Raw genomic sequence first — 26,687 nt, forward strand, 5'->3', positions numbered from 1 at the left:
CACTAAACATAGACAAATTTCAGATGATATAAGGGAATTTTTAAGCCTGTTCCTCCTTTCTCTTTTATATGCTATCTACCTCTCCAAGAAAATCATACTTCATCTAATCCTTCCGTTGTTAGACTGAAGCTCCTACTTAGTCAGTTTACCACTCAAATCACAAACTTTGTAATAGTTTATAAATCAGATTTTGCCCTGCTTTAATGCTAGTTCAATATAAAAAAGTAAAATATACTAATCAATAAGAATTTTAAAGGGTTCTTATACTGGTATAATGCATAAAGCCCATGCTTTTGTTTAAATTACTATAAACAAGTTCTTATGCATTTAATGATTTGCAGAAAAAAATATATTTGGCTGAGATTATGGATGCCAAAGTTAAAGATTTTCAAAACCAGTTAATTCCTCATTCATGGCAAGTCTCCAATAGAACTATTACAACAGATTAGTTTGATGGCCTAGCAGTTTCGTTCTGTCACTCCGGAAAGACAAGTTTAGTTTCTTTTACCAGTGACTCAAAATTAGTGTTTGGGAATGCTAAAGAGATACAATGTGAATCCCTTGGGAATGAGAAAAAAATAACAGCCCACAAGCTAAAATCCTCTGGTTTATTGAAGTGTGAGAATTGAAATAGTTCCTTTTCTAAAAATATATCTTGCTAGGAATTCTCAACACTAGCCTTAGAAAAAAAAGGGACACAATCTTCACGGATTCATGGACATCAAGAAACCAGCATAAGGTATATTTTAAAGTAGGAGTTAGTACTGACCATATTCCACAGCAGCTTTTAGAAGAGCATCAGAATGAGTAGACCCAAAAGCATTGCGAACAAATCGCCTCCGTCGGCGCAAGTCATCCTCCCAGTAATCCAAGCGCCAGAAGTCATGCAGTTGGCTATGAAATAAAGAACACACACATCAGCACCTACCACAGCTTGAACTGTATTTACAAACATTATAGTATAATTCCACTGCTCCTTTTTTTATTTCAGGCATGGCCTTGTAAAAACATATATTACTAAACCTCACAATATTCTTATGTTTCTTTACATGTATTTATATATTATAAGCCTCAGCACTGCCTGTCTCAAAATGTTCTGCCTGCTGCTAAAAACATTAATCACACTGAGCCCATTAACAAATGCAGCATCAAATTACAAGTATTAATGGCACAGCTTGCTTTCTTTTACAGTGTTTTTAACAAGGCTTGTAAATCATAGAATGGACCTCAGTGCAAATAGTTTGCAATTTAATGACTATGGTCCCTTAGCAGACTGAACTTAGAAGTATAAAATATTGCCCACTTGAATTTTGTGGAACTATGATTAAACTAATGTGCTGAAATATTCATTGAAATAATTCCCCACTGCCCCTAGCAACCTGAGAAAATTGCAATTTTATTCATTATTAATAACACTGAATTAGAGCTGCAAAAAAATTCCACCATGTGGTAATTGTCTTGGTAAATTATTATTCCAGCACTAACAGAGTACTAGGATGATTTTATAGCTTCCAGCTAATACAAGCCATTAACAACCATGTCCACCTCTGCATTACATTGCCTTTTTACATTCCAAAGCAATATTAGAGTTCTGCAGAATGATATAAACCATTGTTAATCTGTTTTCAAGTCAAAACATACACACATGTAATAATCTGGTACTCAATTTCAGTTCTAAAAGAAATAACTAGGTACACTTTCAGACAACTTCTTGACCTGATCAACACAAACATCTCCCACATCAATTGTACAAGTCTGCTGCAAGATATTTAGCCAAAGCTGTATTCTAAGCCAACATTTACAAAAATGTTTGGATCACTATCCAAATGTAAAAATAACAAATAGCCAAAACGTTTGTGGATCCCTATTATCATCAAACTCATGAACACATTATGCACTTAAAGTGATTCTGCAGATCATGACCTTGCAGACTGGAACTAGAAAATTACTGCCTTCAGCCAGTCATTTTCAATTTATCTGCAGAACCCTGGTGGTGTAGGGTCAAAAGGCAGACGAAATAAAAGAGAAAAGTTTTCCACTCACAAGTACGGACTACATCTTTGCTGGATTTTTCTAGGGGTTACTTAAGCCACTGTTTTCTATATTGCCTTCATTTTGCCAAGCTATCTGCCTGTAGCCATTTCCAGAGGAAATGCAAGAACACGCTAACGTTGAACTGACCTTTACAGGTTTTACACTTAACCACTTTTTTTTATTTTTTGAAGATTGCATGAGTTCTTATCCAGCTTTACTAATGGCTGTCATGAGACCTGAATCAGTTCTGCAGGGCACAGCATCAAGGGCAGTGGATGTAGCGGCATGCCTTCTAGCCACTTACACATTTTCAGAAGCAGCCCACCATCTTTTTTAGTGTTGTGTTCACTTTTTTTTTCATCCTGAATGACATTTTCACTATACATTCCTTGAGTCTGTGTGGAGGCGCTACTTCCTTGCTGTCTTGCAGGACAGGCATTTTACTTATGTACAAGTAGTGAGAAAGCATCTTAGGAGTTTAGTGGGAGCTGCTTCTTCACTGGGAGCAATTCTGAGCATCTTGTGTAAAGCTGAGACAGTGACTCTGAGCTTGATGGTGGGAAAACGCATCATTAATGGCCTGGCCTACATGCTATGAGACAGAAATATTTTGCTACCGTGAGTGCCAATTATCTTTTGATAAGTAAAAGAGCTTACTTTAGGTTTGTATTCTGATACAGTTTTTAGATCACAGATGTCATGTTAGCCTGAAGTATCAGTCCATCATTTATCCTCCTACAGTGAGCACTGAATAATTTTATTGCAACTGCTAAATCGCCTCGATCCTTATGTGATATGAATGCAAAATGGGCCGACCACTGTCCCATGGTTTAAAAGACAAAGTTTAAAGACTCCTTGTGCACTCCAAGTTTACATTTTGAACTGAAAATATCAAAGATAATCCTAAAGGTTTTCTATCACAGTGATTTTTTTTTGAAAGGCAAGAAATTTTTCCTTTGCATCTAAGAGTAGGTCATGATGGGACAGGAGCAAAGATACTCAATGAAAACTCATTTAAAGACAGGAGTTCTCTGAAATGGTATTTGTCTCAATAACAACAATAATAATAGTACTGTTAGATTGGTAAGAATGACACAACCATGTAAGAATTAAACACTTTTAAGGAAATTAAGAAAAACTCAGAGACTTTAAAAATTACACTTCTAATTTATGTGTTTAATCTAGAAATTCAGTAATTTCATTCATCAGTCTGAAGAATACTGTATATTCTTAGCAGAAAGTAAAACAGGTTTTAAAGTCACTATTTTAATGAAGTGCTAAGTAAAGAAGTGATGAAATTGTCAGAGGATAAAGTCTGTTTTGGGGATTCAAAAGAGGTCAGGAGTTCACCAGGGATCAAAGTCTGAAATGCATACTAATGGTGCAAAATACAAAAATTGAAATAATAGACTGCAAACCTTATTCCTAACCACAAATTATATAGCTTTTGAAGACACAACTGAAACTTCCTCCTAGACTTTTCTACAGGAGTCTATCCCATCATGTTATTGCATACTTCTGGATACTGGGAGATGGTATCTGAACCATAAAAAAAACCCCTTTTCTAAATCTTAGTCAGTTATTCTCATATTTACCCTTGACAGTTCAAGCGACATCTTTAACAAAAAGGCTAGATACTTTCTCCTATGCTACTCTTAGCAAGAAAAGCTGATGGCTGTATTTAGAGTTTGGAATGGTTGAGTTTCATCGCTTTCATTATAGACAGAAAAATGAGTGGGATTTTCCTAAACAGTTGTATTATTGCATCTTTGGATTAGATTAAAAATAGTAGCACATAGTAGACTGTGGCCACAAGCTCAAGCCTGAAATTAAGTTTAACCTGCTTTAAAAGCCCAGAACTGTGGACAGAATCAGTATTAAATTGTCTAGCTCTTAGATTAGAGTACTTTGGAAATACTTATATTATAATCCTGTGCATATTATTCAGTCTTTACTTTTGTCTAGGAACTTAGACAGCTGTTAGGTAGTTCCAAATGATAGCTGCATATCGAACAGAACTACACTTCCTATTGCTTCCACAAGTCAGTCCTAGGAAACAGCTTGTCTGCAAATTGTCCCTATCTATTTCTACTACAGCACACTTTTCCTAGAAGTGACTTGGTTAAATTGAGTCATCTCTGAAATTTATTTCTGTGAGAAGTATATCTCAAAAAGCTCTACTTTTTGTAACCATGTTTTATTATTATTAATATTATATCATTAATATTATAAATAAGATTAAATTACGTTATATAATATGATACATATAATATATAAAATCTTATATAATATATTATTATATATAATATTATGTATATTATTAATATTATCTAGATATAATGTATATTATTATATTATTAATAATCCTTATTTCCATAGCCAACTAGATTATATGTAATTTCTCATTCCCCCATATGTTATACTAGTTAAGTGACATTTTTGAATCACGGTTGTTTGAGTAAGTGCATATTAAACATGCTATAATGATTTTTTTTTTTTAACAACTAAAAGTTTATAGCATCATTCATGAGCTACTTCTACAGACTTAAAAAAAAGAAATACCTCTCTTTAACTGAAGTTATTTAAAATGCACCTTAAAACACACGACCCAAAGAAGTCTGCACTGTGAGTTTAATTGCCAAGATAATTTCTGTACAAACAGTAATATAATCTAATATAAACATTTCTTTTTCTTATAATAAAGGCCGGCATGAAACCAGTGATATCACAAGTCTAATAATGATGAAAAACTCTATTTGGAGTGGTGTGCATGTTCCAAAATTCATCCTAGACTTCAGATGTGCTGTATTTCATATAGTTAATACAGACACTAAATGTTTAAGTCCTATTTTACTTCAGTTATTAAAGGGTTACAAAATCTGTTTCACTACCACTGTCATCATTGGTGTCCACTTAGCAGCTTGCTGTGCACACCCTCCCACTTCAAACAGCATTTTATCTTGTTAAAGGCCATCATTGGATGGAAAGGCAAAATGGTGTTATGCTACTCCAGACAGCCAGGGGAGACTTAGTGAAAACATCTTTGCAATCTCCCAAGAGCAAAAGTTTGAACTACCCAGAATTCTGTATATTAATCTGTTACCATACCACACACCACCCTTTCATATATTTGGGGACAAATGTTATTGGGGACTAAAGGATAGTCCAAACTATTACCCTCTCAGAGGTGAAATTGTGTAGCACTCTGTCACTAAAACAATTAGATCAATATCAAGCCAGCTTGCACAGCGAAGTTCTCCTGCCTTTTCACAACGCCTATAGAACTTGGCATTTTTAAAGACAACTTTTGATCCTAAGTGTATGGGAACATGTTTTTCTTTTATTTATGAATATTAGCTGTCCTACACAGCAAGCCTTTGTCCATCTTGTGGGCAGTTGGCATCGGAGACAGCAGCTCCATGGCTGTGAAAACCAGACTGTGTTCATGTACAAATGCAGTTTGTTCTGTGTCACCTACAGATACAGCAACTAGAGGCAAATACAAACAGTGGCAAGTAGCAGTACACATGTCCATAAAAGATCCTCAGACTGCAGACCAAAGGATGGGCTGCCAGATGGAAGAGATTAAGTTTGAATATGTTAATGAAGAGGAACAAGCCTGCAGGCATGGGGGAAGGGGAAAAAAGTTGTTTGGAAAAAAAGAGGTTGGTCAAAGGACTGGAATGATGTCAGAGAATCCATATTTTTTTGTAATACTGGGAAACTGCATAGAAAAGACAAGGAAAATATGATCTATAATTTTAAGAATTAGTTCTGGTCATTTTTGCATAACATATTTTAAAAAGGACAAACAATTCCTTCCACAATGTGAAATTATTACTCCGTTTTGAAGAATAAGAAAAAATGTTTATTGGAAAAGTGTGAAGTATTTCCATAAAGTAATATAAAGAAAAATTCTAACACTAAAAAAAACCCAAACCACTAAGAAAATGTACAAATAATTACAAATTATTACTTTTGCAATATTTTTTTACAGTTAAAAAATACAAGCCAAGATATAAACCTATATGCTAGAAGATCTAAGTAGTAAAAGTCTTCTGTAACAACAAAGGAGCAAACACTGTTCAGAAATGGTATAGCAACAGAGACAACACCTGTATTAAAGTTTTTCTGACTGTTCTTGAAACAGAAACAGTTGGTTCAGTGAAGATGATGAGACAGGTAGGTAAAAATCACTTCCCTCATAGAATCAATAAGGTTGGAAAAGACCTCAAAGATCATCAAGTCCAACCTGTCACCCAAGACCTCTTGGCCACTAAACCATGGCACCAAGTGCCACGTCCAATCCCCTCTTGAACATCTCCAGGGATGGGGACTCCACCACCTCCCGGGGCAGACCATTCCAATGGCTAACAACTCTCTCTGTGAAGAACTTTCTCCTCACTGATGAAAAGACAACAAGGCTCTGTTGTACATGAACAGAAACAAGTACCAGAAGCCTTAGCTAATGTAACTACTACAGTTATCCCACACAATAAAGAAATGATTTTTTTAGTGACAAAAATTGCTAATCTCCGTTATATTTTTCCAAAGACAACACTAGGGAATCCCAGAAATAAAACTAGGAATACTGAAGACTAAGAAAAATGCTAAGCAAGGAATACCAATAATAATAAATACTGGAACTAGGAAGACAGAGAATAAAGATGTTGATGAACCTGAGAAACACCTAATACATTGAAAATTGATAGTTTAAAAAATCTTCAAGCATTCTTAGACACTTTTTAATTTTCTCTTAAGTACATATGCATAATTATTACTGTTAAACATCAGAGTATTTGTCAGTCTCAGCATAGAAAGAAGTCTCAGAGATTATAATTTAAATAGATGCTAAAAGAGAAATATAGGTAATATTTCATATTTTTAAAGTTTCTTTTTTTCTTTTTTTTTTTCTTTTTAAAGAATGTGATATTGAGTGATTAAATCCTTGTGTGAGAAGTTTCATACCTTTGAAAGAAGCTGGGTGGACATGCCCTAGGGAAGTCACGTGGATGAATATAGATTACTGGAAATGGGGCTACAAGATGTAGGGTATCGGTACAACACACAGCAGTTATTATGCCCACAAACTAGTGAAGCAGAAAGACAAGAGCAGGAAGAAAAGCCATGAAGAAGACTATAAACTGGTGGATGGTGATTATGGCAGAGAGCAAACAAGGGATACCTAGGCTGTTGGTTAGAGATAGCATTTCCTAAGGCATGGCTCTGCATTTATCTTGTATTTGTAACCAGTGCAGCAAACTACCATGGGTAGAAATGAGAGAGCTTCCTGTGAATTTGGTTTAAGCATTTAGAGTTCTGAACACTGACAGCTGGAGGAGATGGTGTGGCAAGTACATTAGTCCAGCTAGATGACTTACATTCCAGTGGCACGGCTAGACAGCATGCCAGCACCACTGTATTTACAGGTGTCACAAGAGATGAGAAGTATTTTTGTACCTCCTATGGAGGGCTGCCAAAGTGTAAAAAATTAAAGTGAGAAGAGACATGAGACAGGAATGATTGGTGAAATTTCAGAAGAAATGTAGATAAAGTCAGAGCCCTAAAAATGAAAATGGACTTGATAGAAAAGTAATAGGATCTAACCAACAGATAATGTTCATTAGAATAATTTTACTGGAACAGGGGTGAAGGACTGATTAAAAGACTTCTTCTAGCAATATATTCCATAATATTGTGAAATGAGAAACTACTAAGAGAACAGGTAGGGAGGAAATGAAATTGAAAAGCACAGTTGAAAGGTTTGAAATATAATTATTGATTGGTGAACAAAAAGAAACACTGAGCTGTGAAAAATGGAAAAGTGGCAAGTTTGTTAGAAAAAGATGTGAGAATAAATGAATGATTATGGAAACCAGTGGAAGAGAATTAACTGTGAAAGAGAATGGGAGGAGAACAAAATCCATGTGAAAATTCATAGATGCATAAATGGATGAATACCGGGTTATCAAGAACATATGTTAGATAATCTATTACATTTTGAGGCATTAATTTGAGCTACTTTTATTTAATGCAGTGAACTCCAAAAACATGTGAAATTTAGGGCTAATCTGTGATGTTCTTTGATTATTGTATGAAGAGAAAAGGGGGGAGAATGGTTCACTTTAACATGACAACATATGCAGCACAAGTCAGCAGCAGACTAGTTTTCCCTGTGGAGATGGGAAAATGGTAACAGTTTTTAAAATATGAAAGAAAAAGTTTTGAGGTAATTTACACTTGTGAAGGATGAATACAATTCATAAACTTGCAAACTTCTACAGAGGTCAGTACTTGTGTGTTGTAGCTTTGCCAGGTCTGGGTGGAGGGGAAGGGTTTTCATGTGGACTTGGAAATAAGGGTGAAATAAGAGCATGGAGGAACTCAAAATAACTGACGATACCATCACTAATCAGCAGAACCAGTGCAGAGGTGTCACCTCTAGAAAGCAAAACGAAAACTGTCAACTCAGTTTCTCTCCTATTATCATGTTACTAAAGGTCTTGCATTAATAATGAAGGACAAGCTGAGAGGAACAGAGAATTGGTTACAAATGAAGAGAGAGCAAAAATCCTGTGATTAAATAGCCACCAAACTCCTGGAGAAGAATTTTCTAAGAACTGTGTTGAAGTGCAGCATCCTTGTCAGAAATGTGGGAGTGATTTATGTGGCTTTTATTCTCTTCTTAAGGCACTAGATAAAGGTATATTTAATAAATCGTCTCAAGGAAACCTTCCAAGTACTGAAACTTTTATGACTTAATTTTGGTGAAAAAACTGAGGACATTGAAGTTTGAAAGATGATAAATAGAAAAGGGAAGCTGAAAAGAGAAATCTCTCCAGATGTATTAATCTTCAGTTAGATGAGACATCAGAGAGAAGAGTAATGTCAGTAGAAGTGAAAGAGAGGCTGTGCCAATAGAGATGTTCCTTTTAGCTATAGCAGTACCTGAAATACAAACTTCTGTGGCAGTTAAGTGCCAGATTTTATTGTATAGTCTGAGAAAATTTATATAGAAGGCAGGCAATTTGTATAAGGCAGGCAATTTGTATAGGGATTGAGGATTATAATGTATTGCATAGGGTCTGAAGGAACAAACTGATAATGAACACACAATGAAGAACTAATAATTGTCCTGACCATCTAGAATTTTTTAATGAAGCTTAGCTCTCCAGAATGAGATGTTCATTCTGGGATGGCTGCTATATTATTAAAAAGTAGTAAACATATACCAAGAAGCAGCAGTTTGGGGGAAATAAAACTGACTGCATAAAACTATATGAGGAAAAAAGCATAAGAAAAAGGCCATGTACCTCTCGGAAAAAAAGAGAAAAAGGCAAAAAAGAAGAAAAAGATAACTCAAATGTCTATAAAGTAAAACCAAAGGTAAAAGGGATTTTTAAAGTAATTTGATTGATTTAACATAAAACATAAATTAATGCAACATAGCTTTGGCAAATCTATCCAAATACTACGACAGAATCATAGAATCACCAGGCTGAAAAAGAACTTAACATCACTGAGTCCAATCATAACCTGTACACAACTGTAAAACGATGTCCCTAAGCTCTTCATCCACATGTCTTTTAAACACCTCCAGGGATGGTGATTCTACCACTTCCCTTGACAGCCTGTTCCAATGCTTGACAACCCTCTCAGTGAAGAAAATTTTCCTAATATCCAATCTAAATCTTCCCTGGTGCAACTTGAGGCCATTCCCTCTTGTCCTATCACTTGTTACCTGGGAGAAGAGGCTGGCACCCACCTCACCCCAACCTCCTTTCAGGAATGTTGTAGAGAGCAATAAGGGGTCCCCTCAGCCTCCTCTTCTCCAGGCTGAGCAACCAACACCCCTCACTAGCCTTCTTGCTATTCTCTGGACATGGTCCAGTACCTCCATGTCCTTCCTGTAGTGAGCGGCCCAAAACTGAACACAGTACTCATGAGGTGAAGCATCATCAGTGCCAAGGTAAGGGGCACTTCCCTGGTCCTGTTGGCCACACTATCCTTGACACAAGTCAGGATGTTGCTGACCTTGTTGGCCACCTGAGCATACTTCTGGCTCATATTCATTTGGCTGTCAACCAGTACCCCCAGATCCCTCTCTGCCAAGCAACATTCAAGCCACTCTTCTCAAGCCTGTAGCATTGCATGGGGCTTCTGTGACCGAGGTGTGGGAGCCCACACTTGGCTTTGTTGAACACAATGTTGAATGCCACCTACTATGTGTGACAGTAGAACACTACATGTAGTACAGCTAAATGAAGCAACACAATTTCCTGAAGTTTCATACTCAGTTCCTTTTAGTTAATCCAACAACACTAAATGAAAAACTGAAGCAATAAAAAAGGCCATCAATGTTTAACTCATCAGAATCATAATGGGTTTATTTAGCAACAAAATTATCAATAATAACAGAATGCAAGTGAACCCAATTCTAGAAATAATAAACTGTATCCCTAGAAACACTAAAATGCACTAATTTTTAAGGTTACTAAAATGAAGACATCTGTTTATCTTATACTAAAAAAAAAAAGAAAAAGGGAAAAGAAAGTGGTTGGAACAATAGTCTGTGGTTTAACTCAGATTTCTAGTTTGGAATCTCTATTCTATTTCAGAATATGCTGTCATCCCCCCAAGCAAAGAAGAAATAATTCCCCCTAAGGCTCCAAAGGACTCAAACCTCCTTTTAAAAGTTTCAGGTAAAAGAAACTTTGGGTCAAATTAATTTTGGAAAACATGTTGAAAGAATATACAGTAGTTTAGGACATTTTAAATGCATTTTTTTTGTTATACCATGCCATTTCAGCAGTGATGTACCTATTGAGGTATTGCAAGTACTGCCATGATGTCCCACTGTAACAAACTCCAATAAATGCTGCATTGAGGTTGCCTCTCTCTTGACAGCAAAAAGAGTCAGAGAGAATGGCTTAGACAAGAAGCAGAACTGTAGATGGCTAAAGTTAAGCAAAAACTATTCCATGCTAAGTGTGCAGGTTTTCATATTCAAAATGCAGAAATATCTCAAAGTTTAAGTGACACAAAAATGTTCTACCATATGATCTTCCATTTTCTGAAAAAAATATTAAGTATTATATATATTATAATATCAACTTACATAGTCCTGGTGTGAAGAAATAGAATATGAAAACAGAATAAAGTAAAATTTTGAAGTAAATGTTTTTGAAGGCTTCTATTATTTTAGAAAATGAAAGGGAAAATAAATCAGATATTTTCATAGCAGCTTATGCCATCATATTTTTTCACCCAAAGACTTAACCAAAATACTGGGTTTTGATTAAAAAAGGTTTTAAAACAAAATTTCCATTCAACTCTTCTTCAGTTTATACAAGTATACCACCTGCTGGTAGCAATATTATTTTGCTTCTTAAGCATCTTATTTGTCAGATTAAAAGAACAAAAAGGGGTGACCTCTGAACACAACAAGCAGCAGTCCTCACACAACTTTTTGTCAAAATCAGCAAGTATTGAGCATTGTTCCACTTTACAGCTATAATCCATAAGGAATTGGAAAAACATCTCAGAAAATCTTGTTTATCTTGACTTTTTAAAATGTTGAATGTTGATTTAAACTAAATTGAAAATGTCTTAGGATAACTATTCGCTTTGCCATAAAGATTCTGGTTTTTGAGCAAGGTCAAACTTCTGTTCAGTTTTTCAGACAAGAACATTTGAGTCAGAAGCACAGTGACTCAATTCTGTCTGTGGGAGGTGAACAGGTTGTTGCAGAAACCCCAAATAAACTGGTGTTATGACCACTGGGAAGTAAGAGAACTCCCTCTTGTAGCTATTCTTTGCCTCTAGCATAGCATCTTATTGTCTGACTCCCTTGTCTCACAGGAATACACTTAAACCCCAAAACCTTTGTCCATCAAACTGTTCTGGGGTTTTCTTTCAGTATCATTTGCTTGGATCGGATGTTGTACTGAAAAGGGAAGAGAGAAAGAACAATTTATTCAAATCTCCCAGAGACACCCTCCTCCTTTGACTTCTGCATGAGGGTTGCTTTCTCTATTTATTTATACAATACGATATTTTGCTTCTGAATAAAATGAACACAGCCAGATTCTTTAGATAGCTTTTTCTACCTCTATTGGGAAAAAAAAATATCAAATCTATTTTCCCTTTAATTCTGAATAGCAGTAATTCCACTGCATTAAGAAACTTCAATAAGAAAAGCTGGAGGTTGGGGTCCCTTCTCAGCTTATTGGACACATCACTCCCATACTGTCCACATCAGCACAATGCAGAAGTTATAAGGTTTTGCAGGTGTTCTGATGAAGCAGGTGCTTTTAACAGGAAAGACAATTTAGTCTATATTTCAAGAATGTTACCCATTATAATAAACATATTAGGTTTAGACTCGAGGTGAGGAAAAAGTTCTTTACTGAGCGAGTCATTCGTCATTGGAATGGGCTGCCCAGGGAGGTGGTGGAGTCGCTGTCCCTGGAGGTGTTCAAGGGGAGATTGGACGTGGCGCTTGGTGCCATGGTCTAGTTGTGAGGTCTGTTGGAACAGGTTGGTCTCTTCCAACCTTAGTTACTGTGATACTGTGATACTGTGATATAATTAGGGACATAGTTTCTAGGAAAAAAATGGTCTTTTGTGACTTATGTGCAATCATTGAAGAGTTAAGCACGAGCTAAAAGTTGCTATAATTAGAGTTAATATGCTTCAACAACTGAAAAAATAGTCTCAGGTTTTCAAAGTGGGTATCTAAAGTAAGAACACTTGTGGAAGCTCTTGAAAACCTTGGTGCCTCACTGGCTTACTTAAATATCAAACTCAAACCTGTAAGTAGGGATAGTATATGTGTGATTGCTGATGAAGATGCTGCCCCAACTGTTTGCTCCATTCCAGATGGATTTCTTGTGAAAGAACATTTGAAGAAGCTACTGAGCATACAAATTACAGTCCCATTTCAAGGGAAACCAACAAGGAGTCATTATCATGTTAGTGACTCCTGTTTGTCAAAGGCAGGAACAGAAAATTTGTATCTCAAAGCCTTTAATAAAAAAAACCAAAAAGTTTTATCTAAATATCTTTGAAGTATTATTCTAAAATCAAGACCCACTGCTTTTTATTATTTTTTAAAACACCGTTTCTAAAAAACCCGTAATGAATTACTGTTTCAAACCTTTATACATTATTCAAGTTGCAACTGTTTAAAGAGAGCTAGCTTATAAACCTGCCATCGAGATGAAATAATTAGCTTTCTGGAGGCCTATCATAGAATCACAGAATTGTTACGGTTGGAAGGGACCTCAAGGATCATCTAGTTCCACCCCCGCTGCTATGGGCAGGGACAGCTCACACTACATCAGCTTGCTCAGTGTCACATCCAGCCTTGCCTTAAAAACCTTCAGGGATGGGGCCTCCACCACCTCCCTGGGCAACCTGTTCCAGTGTCTTACCACCCTCATGGGGAAGAACTTCTTCCTAACATCCAATCTGAATCAACCCATTTCTACTTTTTTTCTATTCCCCCTAGTTCTATCACTGCCTGAAACCCTAAAAAGTCCCTCCCCAGCTTTCTCATAGGCCCCCTTAAGATACTGGTAGGCCACAATAAGGTCTCCTCAGAGCCTTCTCTTCTCCAGACTGAATAGCCCCAACTCCCTCAGTCTGTCCTCATAGGAGAGATGCTCCAGCAACAGTAATCAAAATCCAATAAACAAATAATTAAGTTTTACCTAGGCAATTTTTTTTATTTCTATCATGCGGAACTGTTTATTAAAATGCAAGTCTAATAATTCACTATTTTAACAGAATGAGACTTTTGCAAAATGCTGTTTCAAGCTTGACAATTGGAAATCTTTAAATACAAAATTTATACAGGTCTGAATTTTAAACTTTTTGCAATATTTTAGGGACAGATTTCTTTTTCTCTGAAGTGCCACCTGCAAGTACAGCGTAAGTTAAGACAAAGCACATATCTAACTTTAAACCTAATATTGTTCTTAAGAATTGAGAAAAAGACATGCTGGCCCACTTAGTGGATATGTCTTGAGTGGTGTATAAACAGTTATCCCTACCCACAAATGCAACTTGTATTGATGAAATAAACATTTGCCAAGTGGAATAGCCAGGAGTGCTATAGAATTTTAAATAGAGACTATGTTTACAATCAAATAAATGCTGAAGTAATCTTAACTTTGATCTTTTTTGTTCCTGGGAATTTTTTTGGTAAGAGCTAAGAAATCAGCTTGGCAAGTAAATCAAAACTGTTCTATTTATAGTTCATTTCTGACAGTCAGGTTCTTTAGAAGTATAGAAACAGTCTTCTATAAAACTTCCCAAAATATATCAGCATGACCTAATGATTTATTTTTGGCTCTGCAAAAGTCATGGGAGAAGAAGCAGAAATGCCATAAAAGACAGAAAGAAAGGCAGAAAGGAAAAAAGGAAGAAAAAGACACAGGGTTTTTTTCTCTCTCTCTCAAAACTCCCCATATTTTCTTGATTTTGAAAAGCAATCAGGATAAGCTTTATATAATATTTTGAATACAAAGTATTTGACAATCCATTATTCCAGATACACTTTTAAACATTTTTCTTCCTTTCAGCTGCTCAATCTGTTAGGCAATTTTGTGTGACAGTTATGGGACACAGCTGATTTTTCCCATGTTTGTACCACAAATCTGTGACATGATCACATATTTCTTCTGCATTTTCCATGTACTCTGATAGTTCAGCTGACATTGATATCGTATAGTATGATTTCCTATAGGGATGTGCTTTACTAATATATAATGTGTATTTGTCTATATTTGGCTGTATGTTCTTAACTTAAATGAACAACTGGCTTGAGAGCAGCACTTTGGAGAGGGACCTGGGAGTCTTGGTGGACAGAAGGCTCAACATGAGTGAACATTGTGCTGCAGTGGCAAAGAAAGCTAACAGGATCCTGAGCTGCATTAATAGTATCACAAGCAGGGATAAAGATGTCATGCTCCCACTCAGTGCTGGTCAGGCTGCACCTTGAGTACTGTGTACCATTTTGGTCCTTGCTGTACAAGAAGGATGCAGACAGGGTGGAAAGGTTCCAGAGAAGGGCCACAAGAATGATCAGAGGACTGGAAGACCTGTCATATGAAGAAAGGCTGTGAGCACTGGATTTGCTCAGCCTATAGAAGAGAAGGCTTAGGGGAGACCTCATAACCACGTGCAAGTACATAAAGGGTGGCTATCATGAGGCGGGAGAGTCCCTTTTTACACAGTCACATGGAAAGAAAAGGGGTAATGGGGACAAGTTGCTACTGTGGAGATTCAGACTGGATAACAGAAATCTTTTTTTTACCATTCAAACTACTAGACATTGGAATAAACTCCCAAGAGAGGCAGTGGATTCCCCTACATTAGACAGTTTCAAGGCCCAGCTTGGAAGGGTCCTGGGCCATCTCATTTAAACTATATCCTGAGAGGTTGGACTAGATGATCCTTGAGGTCCCTTCCAACCCAATACTCTATGAATACTACAGTTAAAGAAAAATCAGTAGAAGCAGTTCAATAACTGTGTAAAATCACCATGAGGAACTGCAATCCTCAACTTTGCTAATTAAGCCGATTTTGACCTTTACATGTTCATTGCTGATTGTTGTTTTTCTTAAGGTTTTCTTGCCACAGTCTGCATGGAAGATGAGAAATGAGGAGTTTAAACGTTCCAGCTCTTTTCTAGAGACTTTGAAGGCCTATCTGGATTTGTTCCTGTGTGTCCTGCCCTAGGTGATCCTGCTTTGGCAGGAGGTTGGACTCCATGATCTCCAGCTGTCCCTTCCAACTCATATCAGTTTATGATTATGTGAAACCCACCTATTATTACACCAGAAAGGAAAGCTTACTGACTGATCAGTACTGAGGTAGGGAACTGGTGAGGGAAAGATTGGCACATCTGGGTACAGAAGCATGTGTGGTTCCCCCTTCAGACCCTGGGTAGCTAAATTTCCTGATCTGAGAAAGAAAAATCAAAACTTTCAGGTCTCTGAAATACAAGATATGAGTTTAGAAGAGACATCATTGTAGAAGAAGTTCAAAAGTGGAAGACAGTGAGATAAAATGGAGCTGGACTCAGTCTGCACCTGAGTTTAAAGGCAATTTGGTGATGGTGTGTTTTCTGTTTACTTTAAGCTAAGCTGTGAATCTGGACCATGCAGGATATTTTCTGATGAATCTTTTTGTAGCACAAGCACTGGGAAAGAATTGATCTTGAAGTGCTGAAAAACTACATGTGGCTTAGGAGCCATGGAGAAGGTCATGCCAGCTTTAGAGGTTCTCCAGTTTCTAATTATCATCTTGGGGGAAATACAGTTTGCTCTCTCCCTTCTTCACCAACAATAATTTACTGGAAGATTAAGGTTGTCAAATTATGCCAAATGATAGCTCAGTTGAGTTTCTTTTATCTCACTTAAGATCTCAACACTATTGACATTTAACTAATCAACCCACATCCATTTCATAGGTGATGGAAAGAACTAGTTGCACCTTGGGAAAAGTTGGGCAATAGGAAACCTACTGCTCTTGTCTCAAGTAACAAAGGTCTCAACAGTAAAGAAAGTAAAAACACAGGTTTCTCTCAAAAGAATCTGGCATCTAAGACTTGTGTTGAATCGTCAAGGGAAGGATCAGGTCAGAGAAATCACATAAGTAAGTGAAATCCAAGAGCAGGATAGAGAAAATGAGAATTATAGGCTATATGGATCCTGTTAAATGAGAGAATTGGAGAAAGTGGCCGATTGACTTGTCCCAGGTTTATATTGTTATAAGTAAAAGTTACACAGAGGTGTCACCTGATTGACCTGCTAAAGCAAATGCTAAATAAATAATAGATAAATATCACAGAAAACATCTCCTCTATTGAAATAAAAATTAAAAAGTCTAAATTCCTCTTTTAAAGAACTGGCTTACGATTTTATTGATAAAAATCAACAGAGAATCAGAGAGTCAGCATTCAAAATCCTCAGACTCAGACTGTAAATGCCTTACTTGGAAACAAAACTCTTTTGAACTAATACAAAATACTGAACATAAAAATATATACATTCAGGAAGTCAAACCTATATAAATTCAAGCAATGGGGGGGAAAAAAAAGCCTACACTCTCAAAAATCTGACCATGTTACTAAAGGAATCGAGAAAGCTTAATATTTAAATACTTAAACCCAGAATACTCTTTCTTATGCATAAGACAGTGTTAACAAAGCAGCAGCACTATTTTGGAGAGCCTCAATCTGTGGTGCAGCATATACATAGTTTTCAAGAGAAAATACAATTTAGGCCAGATTCTTAAAATAAATATGAGTTTAAGTATAAGCCTTTCAGAACTCCCATTAAGGTCAACAATGTATTTAAAATGAGACATGGTTCTGGACATATGTTAGGGGCTTAATACCACCAATATTTGAGAAAAGGCCTTAAGCTACTGGTAGAATATCAATGTATTTTTCCATACTACAGATTGAACATTGGTAGGCAAAGATACCTTAGACTTTATAATGTACAGATAAGACTTCAGTTGAGGTTATTTTGTTAACTTTTTTCCTGCTTTCTAAAACAGCTCTGTTTTCAAGGAGCAAACAACCAAACAAAAAAGGCGAACTTGTGAAGTTTCCAACACGCCTAGTAAGAAATGGGTTAAATTGACACCAGAGTGAAAAGCTAAATCACTCTGAAAGAGCATTGATCTTTTATATGGAAAATTTATGTAGATTGTATATTTATTTCATGCCTTATAGGATTTTTCACAAAATATAACTCCAATACATTTCTAAAATAGCTTTTGTCTACTATCTCATGCTTTATTTAAGCAACAAAAGCGACATGGGACTAGATTATACACATCAGGTCTGTACTCTGTATTGCTCAACAGCTGCATTATTTTTGTCTGATGTTTAACTGAACAAGTATATGGCTCCTTGTCCTATCACCAGTAGTTAAGTTCTTTCCTCAGTATTGCTTTACTGATGGATAAGAGAGACTAAGATGTTCCATGAGACTTTCTTTTCCCAAACTTATCTAAATCAAGTTGCTGTAGGCATATTATCATTGACCCAAAGCATCCTTATCCTTCTGCAGGTGTTCTGTAGTCTCTGCAGCTAGTGAGGTGGTTCTAAACCGCAGGTACAAACCAAGCACAATATATAACAATTCTACTGTTTTTCAACAGCAATATCCTGCCATAGAGTAGTAAAGCTAAATTACGGACTAGTTTACCACTGAATCTGACAAAAGTTTATTGTGTGGTTTTGGGAAAAAAAACTCTCAGAAAATTGTGTTCTTGCTCACAGACAAAAAAAATAAATATATAAATATCTGCTTCAGTTTGTCTTATCACCTGAAAAAAAGTAATATTTCCATTATTTAGCTTCAGGAAGAGCTTGGGAAAATGATACTATATCATAATACCTACACACCATGCTAGGAAAATATCTTTGCTCCACCACACTCACAATATTGTGTTAAGAACTGATTCCCAGTACCAGCAGCATTATCTCCCAAACAGGCAGTATAAATCAATGGATTAATAAGAAAACCAACCAACCAAAATCCAAACCAAACACTAACACCAACCCAAACAAATAAAAACCACAACCAACCAAACCATCATTAATGACACTTGCAGTGTGTCTATGATTGTAGTGATTTGGTGACCAGTGACAAGGCAGTATGGTTTGGAACTTATTCCCTAGTAGTATTTGTTCTATTTCTGTTCCACACGCCATTTGCAGCATACCAAAAGAACAAAATAAAATGAGTGTAATACAGAATCACAGAATATATTTGGCTGGAAGAGACTTCAAAGATCATCCAGTCCAACCCTTGACCCTGAAGGGTCAACACTAAACCATGTGCCTAAGTGCCAGGTCCAGTTCTGTTTCAGTGAAGAAGTATTTCCTAAACCTTCCCTGGTGCAGCTTGTAACCATTTGTTCTAGTCCTGTCACTTGTCATCAAGGAGAAGAGGCTGGCCCCCTCCTCGCTCCAACCTCCTTTCAGGTTATTGCAGAGAGAAATATGATCTCACCTCAGCATCCTCTTCTCTAGACTGAACAGCCCTAGCTCCCTCAGACACTCCTTGTAGGTCATGTGCTCCAAGCCCTTCATAAGCCTCGTTGCCCTTCTCTGGATACACTACAGCACCTCAATACTCTTCCTATATTGAGGGGCCCAGAACTGAACACAACTCAAGGTGTGGACTCACCAGTGCTGAGTACAGGGGGATGATCATCTCCCTGTTCCTGCTGGCCACAGTGTTTCTAATACAAACCAGGATGCCAGCAGCTTTCTGGGCCACCTGGGTACACTGCTGACTCATATTCAGTAGAATATTAATCAACACCCCCAGGTCCTTCCCCAAGTTGCAGCTTTCCAACTACACATCCTCAAGTCTGTAGCTTACCATGGTGTTGTCGTGACCCAGGTGCAAGACCTGGCACTTGGCCCTGTTGGACTTCATACAACCAGTCTAATCCGTCCAGATCCCATTGTAAAGCTTCCCTATCCTCTAGCAGATTGACACACCCACTCAGCTTGTTGTCATCTGCAAATTTACTGAGAGTACACTCAATCCCCTCATACAGATCATTAATAAAGATATTAAAGAGGACAGGCTGAACCCTGGGGGACATCACTAGTGACTGGGCGCCAGTCAGATTTAACTCCATTCACCACCATTCTTTGGAGCTGGCTATCCAGACAGGTTTTTATCCAGTGCAGAGTGCACTTTTCCAAGCCTTGTGCCATGAATTTCAGAAGGAGATGCTATGGGAGACAGTGTCAAAGGCTTTACTAAAGTCCAGGTAGACAACACCCATGGCCCTTCCCTTACCCACTAGGTGGGTCACCTTATCATAGAAGAAGATCAGATTAGTCATAAACCCATGCTGACTGAGCCTGATAATTCAGTACTCAAGGTGTACATACTTACTCTTGCTATAATTTTAAAGTTAAATCTGCAAGCAAAGTGGTTTAAATTTTAAATTCCATATGAAACCCCAGAGAAATTGCTATCCAGAACTGTGAAATACACATATGTTCTAACTTCACCAACATCCAAAGGCAACCAGAATGCAATTCACTATATAGTATCATGCCTGCAATCTTCCAGAGATGTTCTGATAGCCTAAACTTTTCCTCCCCTCCCCCCACAAGCTTTGCCAGTGAAGTCATTCTGTCACAAATATACACACCAACAATAATTTGTGCCTAAACTTTTACAGCTGATTCTATCTGAATGTAAATACAATTATATAAGAAATGCTATAGTGGACACAACACGCTTCCCTCATGAATCATCAGAGTTTTGTGGAATGGAACACTGTCTCATTTTACACTAGCAGAACACTGATTGGAGTGGGGAATTAAAGGATTAGAATAATATGGATCATCTCTTACCCCATTGCTCTAATTCAGAATCCAAATTGTTACTATTTTTTCCCTTTTGAAAGTACTGATTCAGGGGATGTAGTTGAGGAATCTTAAATCATTCCTAGTTAGCTTCCTAATGGCAATAAAGCTACAAACTGGCACATTGTAGATGGGGGAGGGTGGATAGGCAATGAGAGAGATGTAAGTACATATGTATGTCATTCTTTTCTCTCTGGCTATTACACAAAGTAAAATAGCTCCAGCTGGAAGGATTAACAGAGACGTGCTCCAGAACAAGCTACAGCTTGCTAGGGGAGCCGCCAAGAAGGTGGACAAGGCCATTTCAGACCTCCTCAGCTAAAGAACAGAGCCATAACTGAGAGGGGTGTGATAATCTTTTATATTCTGGATGGCATCAGGATGGTGAAATGGCAACAAGGACTCACTATTTCTCCTGAGAACAGACCTAGGGAGAACACAGACATCAAGGAACAAAGTCAAGACAAATGAAAATGCACTTTGTGTGAATTTCTCACACAACAAGCTCAAGGCATGGAGCTCAATGCTCTGCCATATTGTTGACAGCACAAATTTACACAAATTCTTAAAGGGATTAGACATTTCCTTCCATAGAGGGGAAAAAAACCACCCCACAATTTATTAAAGTCAAGGATATCACCTCTAGCTCAGGAAGTCCCTGAGCTACAATTTGCTGAAAGCTGGGAGGATATGCTGGGGGAGTATCATGCTAAAGTCACCTAGGGAAATACTACCCTCTTCCCTAGGCCTCCTCAGCTGGCAGCCAACAGATATTAGAGTAGCAGACTTGTAACCTGATTCTTGTAGGTCTCTGTTATATCGTTTTCCACTGTTATTTTGGTTTGATTCCCTAATGCCATCAAAATAGTCCCATGTCAACTAAGTTGCAGTCAATTAACTTTATTCCCTAGGTTAACAGCAGTACTAAGTAACTCATGCCATTGCTCAGCTAATGAGCACAGAACAGCACGTTCTCAGCAGGAGGACTAAAGCTCTGTAAGTACTCTTTTGAAGAATGCAGATTTGGCCCAAACCTTTGAAGGTGTTCCCACAAAGACTAAGACACACTTACACATGTTATGAAATTCAGTGGTCCTGAAATACCAACTAGTTTCTAATATAAAACATGAGCTTACATTCACTGCTGGGTCACAAATAGTATTCTGTAACATTTGAATGAGATGATTAAGTTATAATCTTAACTCCCATTCTTTTGGAGTAAGAGAGCCTCACCAATATTATTGTATTTTGACAATATAAATGAGAAATCACCCTGGTTGCACTGATGAAATACAGCTTTCACAATTTCTTTTAGATATTTGATCAACAGTGTATTTTTGTTACCATTTTAAAATGAAGATATTAATAAAATCCCAAAGCATCCATGTAAGACAGTATGGTTACAGAAGGAATATCTTTAGTAACTAAATTGCATAGGGTTAGAGTGTGATGAAACGATTACAAATGAAATATTTTCAAAATTTGAAACAAAGTGACTTTTTTCAGACTTGAACTGAAAACTGAACCAAAAGAAACATGAAGTTAAACAAAAGAAAAAAAAATATAAATCAGTATGCTTAGAGCAGCAGTTGATCCATTTAAAAACACCACTTTATCTGTTCTCTTTTCCTTTGCAAAATCCAATAAACTGCCATTATATTCCCTTTAAATGGTTCCATTACAAGGATTCTATAACAACAGACTAATCTCTTGATAATTATAATAAATGCCTGTAATCAAAGCAGGAACCATTTAAAGTAAGGAGAAAGGCTGTTTTCCATCAAACTCATTGTAGTTCCGTGACCTTTGGGGCATTAAGCTACATCATATGCTGCCACCTCTAACTGCAACATGGCTTTCCTACCAATCTTGCTCAAATAAAAAGAAAAAGCACGAGAGATCAATGGCAATGTGGATTGGCACATGTTAAGAGTTCTTACTTTCCAGCTCTGAGCCTTGTAGAACATAAAAACCTCAATTTGCAAGATTCCAAAGACTCAAAGCTGGCAGGATTCAGCCAGCAGCTCTTTGACGGGCTTTGATACATCGCGCTTCCCTTCAGGAGGGAACAGGGGAAAGAGCAGACTGGTATTTTAAAGAGTCCTGCTATGGCAATGTGAGCTATATATCACTACTAGCATTTAGGAAAGTATTACTTTTCAGAAAGACGGGACATTTTATCACAAAATTCGATATTGTATTCACATGAACAAACAATGATTTCCAGAGATCATTTAAGAAACTGAAGGCTGATAAAATTACGGGAAATGACTATATATGATCAGAATGGCTTTCATCTGCATTTCGTTAGACCCAGCATTGATTTCACTTTTCAGCTGTGAACAGCAAGAGGCCAGCTGTGGCCAAGGGAGAGAGCAAGCAATGAACCAGGGTCACAATAGAGGCTGAGCTGTCAGAAAATTTAACACTTTTAATGACTAAATCTCAGCAAAAAATCTTCAAGTTACAACCATTTGAAAATTATATCCAGTGGGTCCCACAGACTGTCAGAGAATAGAAGATTTAATTTATGACAAAGTAAAACCTTTGAACTCTAGTTATGTGAATAAACAGCATTATAAGGGGAAAAACAAACAAAGCAAGGAAAATATAAAATACATTGCCTTCAAGGCAGAAACAACTACATTTTACTTCATATTCCCAGATGTGTTAAAGGGAAATTTATGACAGCATACTGAAAAGCAAGATTCCCATTGTGAAACCCTTCACATTTATTTAACTAAGCACAATCATTGAAAATGACCTTTATCCAAACCCTTCACAGCTGTCTTAAAATGATCTAAAACTATTGCCAGATTTTCTTTAACTAGCATTACTTAACAGAAAGTCATTACCCCGGGGCCATATTATACTACTGGCAAGTAAACACAAATCCATTTTCAACAACATGCTACGAAGCTTTAATGAAATATCAGTAACAAATTGAAAACTCGCCGTTAAAAAGGTGCCAAACAATACAAATCATCATCATTTTCTATTCTAGCAGTAAATACAATTTCCTTATTTCTGATAACATATTTGTCACCTGTTAGACATACATGTGAACAGAAAAACGGCTAACACTCATAAAAAAAAAAATCTTACATTTAAACCTGTTATTAAATGAGGTGTCAAAATTATTATAAATGAAGCTGTTCTAGCAGCATATTGTGAAAAGATATCCTCATCTGTTCTCAAAAGACAGCCCATCCAGTGTGTGCATTACTCTTATAAAATTAAAGGGCTGCTGACAATAAATTCATGTGGCAGTTTTCCTTGCAGTACACTAATAATTTACCGGTGTGTTAATAACATTTGATTCCAAGATTTAAAAAGCAGTGTGTCAAAACGACAAACACCTTTATCTTTCCACTTTTTCCACGTAAACATTAAACATAAACTTCCCTCCTGGTGATCTAAGTCCACTGACAGGGAATTGGGGAAAAAAAAAATTTAAAAAATCATACTTTCGGACTCAGAACAGAACCGGTTAGTTTAAAAAATAATAGTATAGAGCCACAATTAAAGTGGGTGCATACTGTGGGAAGGGGGAAAAAGGACTTTATTAAGGGGCTAGTTAGTTCAGTAAATCATGGCTTTCAGATAAAGATGATGATGGTGTTTCTTTGGCATGAGAGGGAGAAAGATACAGGAGGTTCATTTCACCACCAAGTAATTATGCTGACCCAGAGTGTTACCATTTATCATGGCTGAAAGATGACACTCACTGTTAGCCAAGGGAAACTGCTAGTCAAATGCTTCCATCTAGATCAATACACACCACATTTTTCTACAGTCAAAAGTAATTATAGAAGAGCAAACTTCACAATCAATACTCTCTTCAGCTAACTTATATTCTGCTGTACAGACATGAAGGTATGGCACTGTCAGTTGTCACTGAAAACCACATTTGACCCAGATTAAAGGGCTTCCTTCCCCCCACCTTAATAAAGGACTTTGCTATTTATTTTCTGGTACACGCATTCTCTTTTTTCTATCATTAAAAGCAATGAGTAACCATGCAGGTTTTTAGGACATGTTGCAACCTGCAGCTGAAACTGATGTTCTTGTTATAATTTCATAAGGTCTCACTTAACACAAAATAAAAAAGAAAATCAGTCAATTAAAGAAAAATCAATCTTCCTAACTACTGAAAGCTAAAGTAGGTTCTGGAGCATTACTTTCTAAAACCTCCAGTTGAAGACCTGACCTTTGTGAACTCCAGAGATTAGAAAAGAGAAAAACATATATATATTAAGTATTAAATCAATGTAATTTTCAGTATTGTACATATATTCCTGTTTGTTTACACAGATGTGCAAACATAGCATTACCAGCAAGACAGTCGAAATTAGGCTTTGAGCATTTCAGTTTTGTTTCAAAATATATCTAAATGTCAATTTTGACAACTGCTTTCAAAAAAGCAGAGCTTAGTCTTATAAACCAATCTAACACATCAAGAAAGGTTAGAGGGCAGAAAAAAATCACTACTTCAGTAAAAAAAAAAAAATTGACATCCAATTTTCAAGCTGATTTATCAGTGGAAAGCTAAAATTGATAGTTTGCCATTACTGGGTAGCAGGCTGTCTAAGAAAGCTGTTACAAAGCCTTTCATTTTGATTTAGCCACATGGATCAATACGAACTTATACTGTTTCAATTTTACAAATATTGATTTTCTGATATAACCTCTGTGGGAGAACATTCATCACCTGCCATGCTAAAAAATATTGAAATTTATTTTGTAAAATTTGATTCGTAACAAAATAGAGTGTTCCACTGAGTAAAGTGAAATCTGTTTTTCCAGATAACAGCTAATCAGTGTTAGAGTGACTTTGCCTTTTCATTTCTGACTCTGACTTAGACTGTTAATCCTGTAACTGGATTCATGCCAAGGAAGATCATAAAAGTTTTCTTTGCTTTTTTGCATTGAGGATCTTGAGACTTTTTTCTGGTTTTACTAAACAGGAGTATAAACTGGAACTTCAAGTTAAAATATTCAGTTACGGTGAACGTGAAGTTCTCAGACTGAGTTGCTTCACAAACATAGAATCAGTTAATGCTTCAAGAAGGAGGATTTTTTTCCCATGCATCAAAGGAAAAGCATATTTTTAAAGTAGAAACAGCTATTTTACAAAACAATAACCTTTGTCCTACATTTACACGACAATATTTAGACAAGCGCATTGGGGTTTATGCACCTTAGGCTTTTCTAGTCTGATTTTGGTGACATCCAAGAGCTCTGCTGTTCCTCAACATTCAAAGCACACTACATTTTTAGATGTTCCCTTGTTTATATATTCTTCTTTTGTAGTTATCAAACCCATTCAAATTGATATTAATAGTGAGTTCATTATAAAAATGTGTGATTTTGTAAGACAATTTTGATTGTGTATTTTTTCTTGTTTGGAATTATTTCATCAACCCCAAGTATCTTATTCAACCTAAATAAAATTTAAAAATAATTTACAAGTTTGAGCCAATTATTTTATTTCCCGTTCCCCAAAAGCCCTTTTATGAGCTGTCTAAACAAGACTACAAACATTTCAGAGTGTCACATTGCTGCTGGGATGTACAGACAGATTATCCAGCCAGGGCATCAATACAGATAGACACTGAACAGGTTTTAGGAGGAAATACACCCTGTATAAAAATGTAGAAGAGTTTTCTCAGCAGCTTAAGGGAAATAAATGAGAAAAATCATAATCCTATGTTGGCAGGACATAGTCAAGGGACGCGATTCAGGCAACACCCAAGAGGGTTTAGATTAGTAAACACTCACTCAGACCATGTGCTGGTAACACAGTGCATCCAGATTAGCGATTACTGAACAGGACTGTGAAAAATCCTAAATAATTGCTTTCACAGTGGAAAGAATATAATAAATTCTAAACTTTCTTGCACAATTTCTTTGTAGACTTAGGGCTCAATATGGACATTCTATTTATAGAACACACACAATGTTATTTCTAGCATTTGCATACTAAATTAATCTTCTTACGTTTACCTGATATTAAATAATACCAAAATCAAAGTACTTGAATTTGAAAAGTATTTAGGATATTCGTGTTGCAAACATTCTGTAAGATAGAGAGGTGGGAGAGAAAACCATGGACAAGAAACACAACTAGCCTGAAGATAAAAATAAAGACTTTGTAGTCAAATCAGATATGCCTTTTTATCCTGTTACAAAAACTGCAGAAACAGACCTTAAGTGCAGTGGCAATGGCTCC

At 36.6% G+C, this 26,687-nt stretch overlaps 1 protein-coding gene across 5 annotated transcripts in view; it reads right to left on the reverse strand.

Moving 5' to 3' along the window:
• The window catches only part of NBEA (neurobeachin), a 486,697-nt gene that overhangs the window by 188,490 nt on the left and 271,520 nt on the right, over positions 1-26,687 (reverse strand). For all 5 annotated transcript variants that reach the window (XM_054164764.1, XM_054164763.1, XM_054164761.1 and 2 more), the window contains one exon: positions 770-894. In XM_054164764.1, the coding sequence (XP_054020739.1) occupies positions 770-894 (125 nt within the window). The remainder of the gene's footprint in view (positions 1-769; positions 895-26,687) is intronic.

The sequence above is a fragment of the Dryobates pubescens genome, chromosome 10, assembly GCF_014839835.1.
Source record: "Dryobates pubescens isolate bDryPub1 chromosome 10, bDryPub1.pri, whole genome shotgun sequence".
NCBI lineage: Eukaryota > Metazoa > Chordata > Aves > Piciformes > Picidae > Dryobates > Dryobates pubescens.